The following is a 14,628-nucleotide window of genomic DNA, read 5'->3' as shown; positions in this document are numbered from 1 at the left end:
GCCCTTGTCTATCTGCCTGTTTACTCCCTCGAAGAAGTGCAACAAGTTCGTCAAGCAAGATCTCCCCTTGCTGAAGCCGTGCTGGCTGGCCCTCATCAGATTGTGTCCGTCAAGGTGATCAATGATGCGGTCCTTTATCAGCGCCTCTACCATCTTTCCCGGTACTGAGGTCAGACTCACCGGTCTGTAGTTTCCCGGATCTCCACTCAAACCTTTCTTGAAGATCGGCGTAACATTCGTTACTTTCCAGTCTTCCGGAATTCTTCCCGATTTGATCGACAGATTGGCTATCAGTTGAAGCAGTTCAGCTATAGTCCCTTTCAGTTCCTTGATTACCCTCGGATGGATGCATCTGATCCCAGGGATTTATCATTTTTAAGCCTATCAATCTGCCTACATATCTCTTCTAGACTGACCGTCAACCCTGTCAGTTTCCAGACTTTGTTTCCTGCGTATAGCCTGTCAGCTTCCGGTATGTTGTGTATATCCTATTCGGTAAATACACACGCAAAAAATGTGTTCAGTTTGTCGGCGATGGCTTTGTCCTCCTTCAGCACTTCCTTTATTCCATGGTCATCCAATAGCCCCATCGCTTCCTTCGTGGGTCGTTTCACCTTAATATATTGAAAGAACGGCTTGAAGTTTTTTGCCTCTTTGGCTATTTTTTCCTCATAGTCTCTTTTGGCCCCTCTTACCACCTTTTGGCACCTTCTTTGATTCTGTTTGTGCTTTTTCCAATTTTTGACCGTTTTTGACCTCTTTCATTCCTTAAACGAAGTCTTCTTGTCTCTGATTGCTTCCTTCACTGCTTCAATGAGCCATGCCAGTTCGTTCTTTTTTCTCTTGTATATATATATAGAGAGAGAGATTTTGTGCCTCGGTGACCGTGTCCTTAAAAAAGGACCATGCTTGGTCTAGTGTTTTACAGTGCTTATTCCTCTTTTTCCCCACCATGAGTCTCATTCCTTCGTAATCCCCTTTTTGGAAGATCAGTGCCGTGGCCGTCATTGTGGATCGATGATTCGCCCCTGTGTCCAGGTCGAAGCAGATCATATTGTGATCACTGGTTCACACTGTCCCCTTTTCTACATCTTGTGCTGGTCCTCGTAGTCCATTTAGAATTAAGTCCAGAATTGCATTTCCTCTCGTATTTTCCTTGACAATTTGTTCCAGGAAGCAATCGCCCACAGCATCCAAGAACTTGGTCTCCTTACTGCAGCTGGAGGTGCCTAGGTTCCATTCTATCCCTGGATAATTGAAGTTACCCATGATAACTGTGTTGCCTACCTTGCAGTTGCGTTTAATCTCGTCCGTCAACTCTCCATCAATTTCTTCGGACTGCCCTGGGGGTCGGTAGTAAATGCCAATCTTTGTTTGCTTTCTATTTGTTTCCGGAATTTTTACCCATAGAGACTAACTTATTCTTTGTTTCCGGTGTGTTCACTCCAGTAGACTCAATTCCTTCTTTGACCTATAAGGCAATGCCCCCACCTTTTTGACCCACTCTGTTTCTGCGGTATAGCTTGTATCCCGGGCAGCACAGTGTCCTAGATGTTTTCCTCATTCTACCATGTTTCTGTGATGCCGAAGATGTCAAGGTTATTTTTTTGTGCCGTAGCTTCTATTTCACCCATCTTATTCCTTAGGCTCCTTGCGTTCATGTATATACACTTGAGTTTGTGGTCTGTTACTTTCTTGCATTTCCTTTCCTCTTGTGTCCCTTTTAATCTATCAGGATTTCTGTCTTGCCTATGATCCGGTGAGTCTTCCCCATGATCCGGTGAATCTTCCCCGCTATCTTCCTGCACGGTATCCTCTGGGTATACCGGTTCCCGAACCATCAACTCTCTGTCAACTGTCGGCTTTCCCCTTCTTCCTAGTTTAAATTCTCAATTTCTCACTTGATGTTGCTTGCAAGTAGCCTCGTTCCATCTCTGCTGAGGTGGAGTCCATCCTTCCTAAAAGCAATTATTTACCGTAACAGGTGTTATCTAGGGACAGCAGGCAGCTATTCTCACATTTGGGTGACGTCACCCATGGAGCTTGGATGCGGATAGCCTCGCAAGCAGACTTGCTTGAAGAAACTCAGAAGTTTCGAGTCTTCCACAACGCGCATGTGTGAGTGCTTTCCCGCCCAGCACTGGGCACATCTCCTCAGTTTAGATAGCTAGCAGAGAGGCCAGCCAGGGGAGGTGGATGGGTTGTGAGAATAGCTGCCTGCTGTCCCTGGATAACACCTGTTATGGTAAGTAACTGTGCTTTATCCCAGGACAAGCAGGCAACCTATTCTCACATGTGGGTGGCCTCCAAGCTAACCAGAATGGGATGGTGGGAGTGTTGGCAACTTAGAAGAATAAATTTTGTAATACTCTCTGGCCAAAATGGCCATCCAGTCTGGAGAAAACATCCAGACAATAATGAGAGGTGAAAGTATGAACCGAGGACCAGGTGGAAGCTTTGCAAATTTTCCCAATAGGAGTGGATCTGAGGAAAGCTACTAAAGCCACCATAGCTCTGATTTTGTGGGATGTAACTCAACTCTGTAGATGCAGTCCAGCCCAAGCATAGCAGAAAGATATACAACCAGCCATCCAGTTAGAGTTGGTTCGCTTAGAAACCGGATGTCTCAGTTTGTTCGGATCGAAGGAGGCAAAAAGTTGAGCAGATTTGTGTGGTTTGATGCATTCTAAGTAGAAGGCCAAAGCACGCTTACAGTCCAGGGTATGAAGATCTGTTTTTCCAGGATGAGAATGAGATCTTGGAAAAAACACTGGAAGTACAATGGATTGTTTGAGATGAAATTCTGAAACTATTTTAGGTAATAATTTAGAATGAGTAAAGGAGGACCACCTTGTTATGATGGAATACTGTGAAAGGTGGATCAGCAACTAAACTTGCAGCTCATTGACTCTTCGAGCAGATGTGAGGGCAATGAGAAACACCACTTTCCCAGTGAGATATTTCAGATGAGCCGTATCCATTGGTCCAAAAGGAGGCTTCATCAATTGAGCAAGAACACTGGAGGCAGTTTGAGAGGAGATTTGGACATTGAAAAGTCCTTTCATAAATCTGGAAACCAGAGGATGAACAGAAAGGGGTTTCCCTTCAATAGGCTGATGGAAAGCAGCAACTGCACTGAGATGGACTTGAATGGATGTAGACTTGAGGCCAGAGGTAGATAAGTGCAGAAGATAATCCAAGACGGAAGACAAGGAGGAATCTTGAGGCTCCTTGTTATGAGAGATGCACCACATAGTAAATCTAGTCCATTTTTGGTGGTAGCATTGCCTAGTGGCAGGCTTTCTGGAAGCCTCTAAAATGTCCCGAACAGGTTGAGAAAACTGAAAAGGAGTTATGTTGAGAGGTACCAAGCTGTCAGGTGTAGAGACTGCAGGTTGGGATGAAGAAGAGATCCTCGACTCTGCGTAAGCAGAGATGGAAGCACTGGTAGAAGGTATGGCTGCCTGCTTCTGAGCTGAAGTAGAAGGGAGAACCAGGATTGCCTGGGCTACCGAGGAGCTATCAGAATCATGGTGACATGATCGTTCTTGAGCTTGACAAGAGTCTTGAGAATGAGAGGGAATGGAGGGAACGCATACAGGAATAGATTTGTCCATTCCAGAAGGAAAGCATCTGCCTTGAGGCAATGAGGAGAGTATATCTTGGAGCAGAATTGAGGCAGTTTGTGGTTGTGAGGAGACGCAAAGAGATCTATCTGAGGAGTTCTCCACTGAGGAAAAAATGTGATGCAGAGGCGAGGAATTGAGTGTCCATTCATGAGGTTGCAGAAGATGACTCAATTTGTCTGCCAGACAGTTTTTCTCTCCTTGAATGTAGACTGCTTTCAGGAAGGTGTTGTGATGGATCACCCAGTCCCACACCCTTTGAGCTTCCTGACAAAGAGGGAGAGATCCTGTTCCTCCCTGCTTGTTGACATAGTACATGGCAATTTGATTGTCTGTCCGAATAAGGACTACTTGATTGTGAAGAAGATGCTGGAAAGCTTTGAGAGCATTGAAGATCGCTCTGAGTTCCAACAGATTGATGTGACAAAGATGGTCCGTGCTGGACCAGTGGCCTTGAGTACATAGACCGTCGAGATGAGCCCCCCAAGGTCAAGGAATCTGTCGTGAGGATCCTCTGATGAGGGGGTGTCTGGAACAGTAAACCTCTGGAGAGATTGGAAGAGAGCATCCACCAGTGGAGAGACTGTCTCAACGAAGGAGTGATGGTCATGTGTTGAGAGAGTGGGTTGCAAGCCTACGCCAGATGCCAAGGTCCACTGAGGAATTCTGAGGTGAAGTCTGGCAAAAGGAGTCACGTGAAAGGTCAAGGCCATGTGACCGAGTAGTACCATCATGTGTCTCGCTGAGAGTGAAGAAAGGGAAGACACTTTGTGGCAAAGCTGAAGAAGAGCATCCAGACGCTACTGAGGAAAGAATGCTGAGATGTACAGTGTCCAGAATAGCTCCAATGAACTGTAGGTTCTGAGATGGCTGAAGGTGGGATTTGGGAAAGTTGATTTCGAATCCCAAGCTTTGTAGGAACCACATAGTCCGTTGGGTCGCTACAATAACCCCTTGAGATGCTGAATCTTTGATAAGCCAGTCGTCCAGGTAGGGGAACACCTGAAGATCATGGTTCCGCAGAACTGTTGCCACCACCACTAGGCACTTGGTGAACACTCTGGGAGATGATGCCAGGTCGAAGGGTAGCACTCTGTACTGAAAATGCAGATTCCCCACCCGAAATCTGAGGTACTGACGGGAGGCCAGATGAATGGGAATGTGAGTGTAAGCCTCCTTGAGATCCAGAGAACATAACCGTTCAGATCTAGAAGGCGATAAAGGGATGCCAGGGACAACATGTGAAATTTTTCTTTGACTAAAAATTTTTTGAGAGCCCTGAGATCCAGTATGGGCCGCAGATCGCCCGCCTTCTGCAGAACTAGAAAGTAATGGAAGTAAAACCCCCTGCTCTGCTGTTTCAGTGGAACCTCCTCGATGGCACGAAGACGAAGCAGAGCTTGAGCTTCCTGAAGAAGGGTGGTCTGGGATGGATTGGAAGGATACTCTCTTGGAGGAAGCTCTGGTGGAATCTGAGTGAAATGAAGAGAGTATCCTTCCCCGATTATTGACAGTACCCAGAGGTCAGATGTAATGGTCTCCCATCGATGGAGACGACCTCCGATGGGAAGAGGAGAGGACAGAGGCAGAACGATGGAGGTTATGCTCTGATTGAGGCAGTCAAAAAGGCTGAGAAGCCTTTGGTACAGCAGAAGGCTGAGGTTTCTGTTGCTTCTGCTGTTGTTGCTGCTTCTTGGGAGGCGCCCGAGTTTAAGGAGCTGCCCTCGGAGGATAACGCCTCTGATAGGATGGAAGAGGTCGAGAAGGATTGGAAGGATCTGGCTTAGGTTTTGGTCTGATGATGGAAGCAAAAGATTTCTCATGCTCAGACGACTTCTTGGTGGTGGCCTCTATAGATTCATCAAAGATGTCATTTCCTTCACAAGGAAAATTGGCCAGATGATCCTGAATGTTGGGATCCATATCAATGGTGCGAAGCCAGGCAAGATGGCGCATCGCTACTGAGAAAGTAGTGACACTCGAGGAAAGTTCAAAGGCATCATAAGATGACTGAAGGTGTAACCTGACTTGAGCCAAAGTAGCAATGACTTGCTGGAACTCTAAAAGCCTGTGTTGACCAAGGTCTTTAGAAAAACCAGGGAGTATATCAATAAAATATTTGAAATAAGTAGTAAAGATAAAATTATAATTTAAAACCCTGGAGGCCATCATCGAATTTTGATAAAGGCGACGGCCAAACTTGTCCATGGTCCTGCCCTCTCTGCCAGGAGGTACGATAGCATAGACCCTGGAAGGATGACTCTTTAAGAAAAATTTCACAAGAAGGGAATGATAAGATAATTGGGAGTTCTCAAAACCCTTGCAATGTACAGTTCTATACCTCGATTCCAACTTGCCTGGAACAGCAGGAATAGCATAAGGAATCTCCAGGTTTTGTTTGAAAGTCTGAGAAAGAAGCCTGTTAAGAGGAAGTTTGAGAGACTTCGCAGGAGGCCGAAACATACTCATTTCCTCTAAATACTCCTTAGAGTACTTAGAACCAGAGTCCAATTTAAGATCCAGGTCCTCAGCCATTTGACGGAGGAAGGAGGAAAAAGGAAAAAGACAATTGATCCACAAGAGGATGGCTTCAAGAGGGACTCGATGATCTCAAGGTGCCTCGAGTGGAGAACGAAGGTGAAGACTCTCTAGAGTATTGATATCCCAGCGAATAAACTTACTGGGTCGAGGCAATGGAAGAAGCAGAGCCCTCAGGTTCTGCTATTGGTGTTCTGGAGCGAGGAGTTGGAGGCCTCGAAGAGCTAGAAGGCCTGGACGAGGAAGGCTTCTCCCTGGAAGAGGACCTGTGCCTCGATAAGGGCCTCGACCAGCGATGAGAATGCTGCCTAGAAGCAGGTCTCGTGCGAGGTTGAGGAGGCTACGCCCTATGCCTCGAAACGGGCAATGCCTTATGCGAGGATATAGGGCTGGAAGCTGTAGATCAAAGTCCCATAGATTCTGTGGTTTGAATCGAGGAATCTCGAAGCACTCCCAAAGACTGGGCTTCTTGTATGGAGTGTGAAGATTCCAGACCAGACACTCGCAACGACTTGACTCCTTGCATAAGAGTGTGTAGATTCAGCTCGAGGCACAAGCAAGGACTCGACCTCTTGTGAGACTGCTGAGTGCCAAGGCTGGACTGCAGGAAGCAGTCGAGGCAGGACTGTATCTGGTCAGTAACTGAACAAATTCCCACTCTAAAATGGTCTGGATGGTAGCCTGCAATTATGGATTCGAGTTTGAAACTGGACCACTTGCTGAGGCTAAAGGCTCCGAGGTTGAAGAGAAAGAATGCTTCAACTTGGAGGAATGATGTTTGGGTAGTTTGAGGACCAACGCTGGAAGCGTCTGTTGAGGTATCTGACCTGAGGGAAGCTCAGGAGAAGCCTTGGCAGATTTACTAAAGGTCGAGGATGTTCCAAACGAGGAAGGTCTGATAAGAGTTGAGGTCGAAGTCGTGGAGGCAGGAGGACACCACGTAGTAGGCCTAACTGAATCAGAGGTCGAGGGTGTAGCAGGGGTTTCCATACCGAAAATCTTCTCCACTTGAACTTGACGACGTTTGAGGGTTTGAGGTTGAAGGGTAGCACAGCGAACGCACGACTCGGGCAAAGGTCAAGCCCCAGACACTGAAGACAACAGCGGTGTGGGTCAGTGAGGGAGATCACACGCTGACACTGGCTACACTTCTTGAAGCAAAGTTGAAGTCCGCAGGCTGAGGGTGTGCGACAGGCCTCGCCTGTCAGTCGACGAAAAATTAACTTTTTTTAAAAAAACAAAGACCGAAAGAAAAGCACAGCGACACGGTAATAAGTAAAATAAAACACGAGCTGTGGTGAGAGAAGGCATGAAGCGAACTAAATTCAGCGCAGAGCGTCAAAGACGGACTTCTCGGCTCTGCAGAAAACTGAAAACTGAGGAGACGTTCTCTGTGCTGGGCGGGAAGGCACTCGTGCATGCGTGGTGCGGCAGGCTCTAAACTTCTGAGTTTCTTCAAGCAAGTTTGCTTGCAAGGCTGTCCGCATATGGTGTCCGTGGATGACATCACCCACATGTGAGAATAGGCAGCCTGCTTGTCTTGGGATAATAGCTTGCTCTTTCCCCAGAATGTCGTCCAGTTGCGCATGGAATGGAATCCTTCTTCTTCACACCAGTGCCTCATCCACGCGTTGACTGCTTGCAGCTCCATCTGTCACTTCTCATCGGCCCTGGATACCGGCAGGATCTCTGAAAACGCTACCCTCGGTGTTCTGGTCTACAGCTTCCTTCCTAGCATCCAGAACTGGTCCTTCAGTCCTTCCCTGCTGTAGTTCCTGTTGCTTACGTTGTTTGTCCCCACATGGATCACTAGCGCCGTATCTTCTTCTTCCACGCTGTCGATACGGCTCACTATGTCTTCTATCTTGGCTCCTGTTAGGCAGGTCACCAGCTGATCCTTTCTTCCTCCCGCTATGTGGCTGTCAACTTGTCTGATGATGGAGTCCCCCACAACGATCGCTGTCCTCTCTGTCTTCTCTTGTCTCTCCAGCCGCAGATCCGTGTCCCTGGTGTATGTCCATCTCTTCAGCCGTAGGTCTGTGTCCTCTTTGCACTTCCATCTTCCCTCTACCTGGTGTTGGCTTGCACTGGACTCGTCTTCCTGTGGGTTCTCTCCGCTGTTTCCAGGAGTCGCTGCTGTGTCACCCATTTCTTCCTTGTGGCTGTCTTCCAGGTGGTCCTTACTCCCTGTAGGTGTATCTATTCCTGGTGATTTTCTACGGCCTCTCTGTATGCCTCCTCGATGAACTTCTCCAGCTTCTGGATTTCATCCTCAATGGTTACCTCTGTTCCGACGTTCTCTGCATGTCTATCCTCCTCCTCCACTTCTTGAAGTGCTTCTAGTTCCAGTATTCTGCCCTCTAGGAGTCTTAACTTGTTTCTTCAGGCTCTTCAGTTCTCCGCATCGAGTGCATACATAAGACTGCCTCCCAGAGGGGAGGTAGTCATACATATGGCAGACGGTGCAGAAACCTGGGTAGCTCATCTTCCAGCTTGTCTGCTGCTTCCATAGCTGCTGGTGTCTCCTGTGGCTGCTGATCATGCAGTGACTCGCCCCTTCACAAAGGCGCTCTCGCTAAGGCGAGCGCCTTTAACGCTTGCCTTCAACGTGCACTGAACGGCTGAGCATCATTAGCTCCTCCCCTTTTAAGGGGGAGCTCTGGATCGGTGGTTTGCTGACATCACAGGGGTGGATGGAGCTATCTCTCGCCGCTGCTCCTCACTCTTTTCCCCTCTTCTCTCCCTCCTCCTCCTTCTTCAGGCTCTCTCCTGCTTCCCAACTCCCTTCTCCTAATCTAATCTAATCTAATCTAAATCTTGGGTTTATATACCGCATCATCTCCGCAGATGGAGCTCGACACGGTTTACATGGTTAGGGAAGGAACGGAACTCCAGTGGAATTATATAAGTATGAGAGAAGAGAGGTTGGTGTGAGAGTGCCAGGAGCGGGACGGGGTTACTGGGCTCAGCATAGGGAGAGGTATGGTCAGTAGGAAAAATGAAATATTGATGCCTCTGTATAAGACTCTGGTAAGACCTCATTTAGAATATTGTGTACAATTCTGGAGGCCACTCCCTCATAAAGATATAAAAAGGATGGAGTCGGTCCAGAGGAAAGCTACTAAAATGGTGTGTGGTCTTTATGATAAGGCGTATGGGGACAGACTTAAAGATCTCAATCTGTATACTTTGGAAGAAAGGTGGGAGAGGGGAGATATAATAGAGATGTTTAAATATCTACGTAATATAAATGTGCATGAGTTGAGTCTCTTTCATTTGAAAGAAAACTCTGCAATGAGAGGGCATAGGATGAAGTTAAGAGGTGATGGGCTCTGGAGTAATCTGAGGAAATACTTTTTTTACAGAAAGGGTTGTAGATGCGGAAGAGGTGGTGGAGACAGAGATTGTGTCTGAATTCAAAAGGGCCTGGGATAGGCACTTGGAATCAAAGAGATAATGGTTACAGCAGAAGGGTAGACTAGATGGCACATTTGGCCTTTATCTACCATCATGTTTCTATGTTTCTAACTTATACTAGATCCTTGTTAGCCTTAGCCACTAGGGTGAGGCAATATTGCTACAATTTAATCTCTGAAATGCTTTTGACATGGTGGATCATAAGTTAATGTGATCAATTTTAGCAAATTTGGGGTTAAGTGGAGTTGCCTTGAAATGATTCCAAGGATTTTTGGGGAACCAATCATAGGCAGTCAAAGTTTCATATTTCTGGAACCCTGTTTGTGGAATTCCTCAGGGCTCTCCAATATCTCCTGTTGCGGGATCTCAGAGAGAGGAAGAGATAATGATTACTGCGGATGGGCAGAATGGATGGGCCATTTGGCCTTTATCTGTCATCATGTTTCTCTCTTTATGGGAAAGTTTAGTTAGCCTAGAAGATAGTCAATTTTTATATTCATATGCTGATGACATTTTTATTTTACAGTCAACCCCAATATTCAATCTTGTTTGGTGAAAATAGTTATTATGTCACTTAAATTCAGCACTGGGCAGATGAAGTCCATTTAAACTTAATTCTTATAAAACTAAATTGCTTTGGTTTGGGGTACCCAATTTGTCTTTTCCAAGCAGTACAGCAATCATCACTACTGATTAGCTCTCAAATGATTATACTTCTAAAGTATTGGGGGTAACGTTGGATTCAATGCTAACTTACCAATCCCCTACTAATAACTTAATGAAGAAATGCTTTTTCAAGCTTAGGTAACAGAGATCTGTCAGGTAGGTATTTGATTAGTCTCACTTTGCTGTTTTGACTCAGTATATTATAATATATCACCTTAATTACTGCAATTCACTGTATGTGGGTCTTTCTGTTAATTTGAGAAGTAGACTTCTGTTAATATAAAATACTAGTCGTTAAGCCCGTTACATTAACGGGTGCTAGAATTTATGTCTGTCTGTATTTTTCTTTCTGTCTCTTTCCTCCCTCCATTTCCCTGTGTAGCGCTGTCTCTGCTTTCTTCTTCAGTCTGCACTCTCAAGCTGTAACATTACTGCTTAGCTTTTTCTCCCTGCAAGCATCTCTGCTCTCTTTCTCATCCCCAGTCTCTTTGCTATTTTTCTCTTCATGCAGGGGTCTCTGCTCTCCTTTCTCTATATGTTCCTGATTTCTGCAAACTTCTGTTTTCTCTGTATGCTCTTGATCCTGTGTTTCCCTGTAGGTGTCTCTTCCTTTTTTTTTTATTCCTTCTTCACGTATGGTTGATTTATTAAAAGTTTTTATATTTTTCCTATTTGTTGCATGCCTGTCTCCTTGGCCGCTGTATGTTTCTCTTTTTTTGCTTTCTGTGTTTGTTTGTGTTTTTTTGCTGATTGTCTACTTGTTCGCTGTCAGTCTGTCTGTCTCATTAGCTGCTGTATGTCTGTATGTCTTTTTTGCAGTCTTACTCCTTAGCCACTGTATGTCTGTATGTTTTTTTTCCCTGAATTTATCCTTGGGCATTGTATTTTTTATTTTTTTCCGTTTGTCTCCTTGGCTGTTTGTATTTTTTTTTTTGCTGTCTCCTTGCCCACTGTCTCTCTGTCTGTCTACTTGGACGCTGTATGTAAGTATGTCTGTCTCCTTGGCTGCTGTATGTCTGTTTATCATTTTTTTCCTGTGTCTCTCTCTCTCCTTGTCCTCTGTGTTTTGTTATTTTTTCAATCTGTCTCTTTAGACCCCTGTCCTTCTGTGAGTGTCTGTGTGTCTCTCTCGCCTTGTCCTCTGTGTTTTGTTATTTTTTCAATCTGTCTCTTTAGTCCCCTGTCCTTCTGTGACTGTCTGTGTGTCTCTCTCTCCTTGTCCACTGTTGTTTGTTTTTTTCAATCTCTCTTTAGCTCCTGCTCCCCTCTCACTGACCTTTGCGCGACTGCATGTTATTCCGGCTGGGTTTCCATGGCAACCCTGCTCGCGGGTCTGTGAGTGTAGGGCCGTTTTGTCGGGTCTGGCGGCGCCGTTTAGGGCGAAAGCGGGGAGGCAGGGCCTCGGCACCGGCCGGGCGGCTCGCACCGCCGGCCCCCAGAAGCCCGAGGCCGGCGGCGGGGGAGGCAGGGACATGCCTGGCGTGCCATGGTGCAGGAGGAACGGAGATCGGCGGCTGGCTGCGGTCCTGCTTGTGGAGGCGATCGGCTGGTGACGTATAAGCGCGCATGCGCACTCCTTCGGCCACAGACCTACAGCGCACGGAACACGCAAATAGAAGTGCGCATGCGCGGCTAGCTTTTTATTATATAGGATGGCTGCCTGACTTATATTTGGAAAGACTAAGGTTGATCATGTAACTTCCTCTTTTCAAAGAGTTCCATTGAGAGGATACAATTTAAGATCTCTTGTTTTGTTTTTAAGGCTTTCCATGAGACTATACCTGAGGAGCTCATTTCATGGCTTAATTTCTTTTCCAGTATTTCTTACTGGAGACAATACCATCATTTTACCTTGAAGCTGCCTGCTTAAAGAGTCTCGAGCAACCTTTATCCTTTAAGGCAGTCTCAATTTGGAATAGTATTCGAGCTGAGATTCAATGTTTAAAACTTTTATTATCTATTCCATCATAATCTTAAGATTCTAATTTAGTAAATTTGTGAGCTAAAAATTAGCTCAATTTTTTAATTATTAGTTTTTATTTCTGTTTTGTTTGTAAGCCTGCTTCAAACTTTTGTAAACCACTTTGTGTCCTCATTTGGAGGGTAGAGGCGGTATAGAAATGTAAGGAATGGAATAGTCCAGTATGGATGGCAATGGACAAGTGGCAGGCTCCAGAGAATGCAAAGTACACCATGAAGAAAATCTTGCCCATTTGAAGCGGTAATTTGAAGCTGAGTGGAAAGTTTTCTAAACACTTCATTGATGGCAGATATTGCAGCTGAGATTGAGGAAGCATTTACTTGCTCAGTGAAAGAAACCACGGTTAGTGATAAGGAGCGGGGGATGGTTTGGGGTGAAGAAGGGATCTCTTGTTCTGCATTGTTAGTGCTGGGAATGGCTGCAACTTGCATGGTTTCTTAGTTGAGAGCTCTAGGAGAAATGGAAACCATAGTTGATATGGCCAAAGGGTACTATAAATATCATGGTGCTTTGATCTTGGCAAAATTTGAGTTTTTCCAATGAGAGGTATCAAAGGAATGCATAGAGGATTATGTCCCCTCAATTAATTAGGAAAGCATCCTATGCCATGCATTTAGGGATATATCTGGATCAGAATCTTGGAAGTTTGTTGTTGTGGGGAGAAGCAAAGAGATCTGTCTGGTGTTCCCCATTTGAAGAAAATCTGACATAACATGGATGTGCTGAGAGACCATTCGTGAGGTTGAAGAAGTCTACTCAATTTATCTGCCAAGACATTCTTCTTCTCCGATAAGTGAACTGCTCTGTAAGTATGCCGTGAGCAGTTGCCCAATTCCAAATCTTGATTGCTTCCATGCAAATGGGGTGAGATCCTGTGTCCCCTTGTTTGTTCAGGTAGAAGAACTTAGCAACTTGATTGTCTGTATGGACAAGAACTACTTTGTTGGAGGAGATAGTCTTGGAATGTTTTGAGCATGTTGCCTATTGCTCGCAGAGACAGAGCCTGATGAAGTGAGCTAGGCAGGTTGTTCCAAGCATGCGACACAGCAAGGTAGAAGGGACAGAGACAGGAGCTGACAGTAGAGGAGAAGGGTATAGAGAAAAGGGACTTGTCTGATGAGCGGAGTTCCCAGAGGGGAGAATAGGGAGTAACAAGAGAGGAGAGATACTGAGGAGCCACAGAGTGAGTACACTTGAACATCAGTTAAGAGGAGTTTGAATTGTATGCGGAGATGCATGAAATTCTGCTTTCTTTAGTATACTCATTTCCATTTTGAATATATTTGCAATACTACACTACTATTAACCAATTCTTTTGCTTAGAAAACACAGTATATATAGTTTATTTATTTGTATCCTGCCTTTCCCAAAGCAGGTAACAACAAAATGCAAACATAATCAATTCACATACACAAGAATAATATCAGCATTCATAAAACATACATGACAATGTCAAACCTCATAAAAATCTCTAAAGGCTACCAGCGCCTACCCTAAATACATATCATTCAATGAAAAACAGATAAATAGTGTCACTTACTCAAACTCTGTGGCATAATATTTAAGGAAGCCCATAAACAGATCTCCAAGGGTCGATCCATTTTTTGAGAGGTAAGGAGGAATGGTGCATGGAGCTTGATGTACAAGATCTAACTGCATAGTAGGATTAAAACGGTCCTGTCAAAATACAAATATGTCTTTTCTAAAACAATTGCAGCACTACATTACCTGTAAATGTGGTTTTAGGGAGGCATAACACCAAAAAGATTTATATTGAAGCTACTAACATAAGTACTTACAATCTAAGCCCCTTTTATCAAGCTGCGCTAGAGGTTTTTTAGCACGGGACAGCGATGTAAGTGCTCCAACACTCATAGGAATCCTATGAGCAACAGAACATTTACCACACTGGCCCGTGCTAAAAACCTCTAGCTTGATAAAAGAGCCGTAAGTTTGAGAACCATTATTCACAATAAATGTTGTGATGGAAGCAGTAAAGAATTCTAACCAGTTCTCTGTTACACAGCTGTGTTCCTCTACTTGTACATATCCCTACTGACAAAATGAAAGCTATATTGCAGTAAAATTATTTGCACTTTTAAACAAGTACCTTCATTTTCTATGGTGAATTATAGGCAAAGTCATTTAAAAAAAGAATAACAATGGCATCTAGAAAGCAGCAAGCAGGTAGCTGGATAAAATGCGATAAAAAATTATCTGGCTAGAAATATTAAGTGGTTCCTACACATAATCTTCCTTAAGAGCTATAGTCTTAATTATCACATATACCTTTAAACCATACACAATGTATGGGTTCACTAAATAATATTAAACCTTTTTTAACTTTAGGTCATAGTTCTGAAAATTTGGGAAGCAGTGTCACAAAACACAGTGGTGTAT

At 44.8% G+C, this 14,628-nt stretch overlaps 1 protein-coding gene across 7 annotated transcripts in view; it reads right to left on the bottom strand.

Annotated features, from left to right (window-relative positions):
* The window catches only part of TENT2 (terminal nucleotidyltransferase 2), a 237,693-nt gene that overhangs the window by 42,023 nt on the left and 181,042 nt on the right, over positions 1-14,628 (bottom strand). For 6 of the 7 annotated variants that reach the window (XM_033929678.1, XM_033929621.1, XM_033929659.1 and 3 more), the window contains one exon: positions 13,769-13,905. In XM_033929678.1, coding sequence (XP_033785569.1) covers positions 13,769-13,905 — 137 coding nt within the window. The remainder of the gene's footprint in view (positions 1-13,768; positions 13,906-14,628) is intronic. The other variant, XM_033929630.1, reaches the window with a different exon arrangement.

The sequence above is a fragment of the Geotrypetes seraphini genome, chromosome 1 (assembly GCF_902459505.1).
Source record: "Geotrypetes seraphini chromosome 1, aGeoSer1.1, whole genome shotgun sequence".
NCBI classification, from domain to species: domain Eukaryota; kingdom Metazoa; phylum Chordata; class Amphibia; order Gymnophiona; family Dermophiidae; genus Geotrypetes; species Geotrypetes seraphini.
Note: the sequence above shows the minus strand (reverse complement) of the source record. Positions and strands in the feature narration are given on the sequence as shown.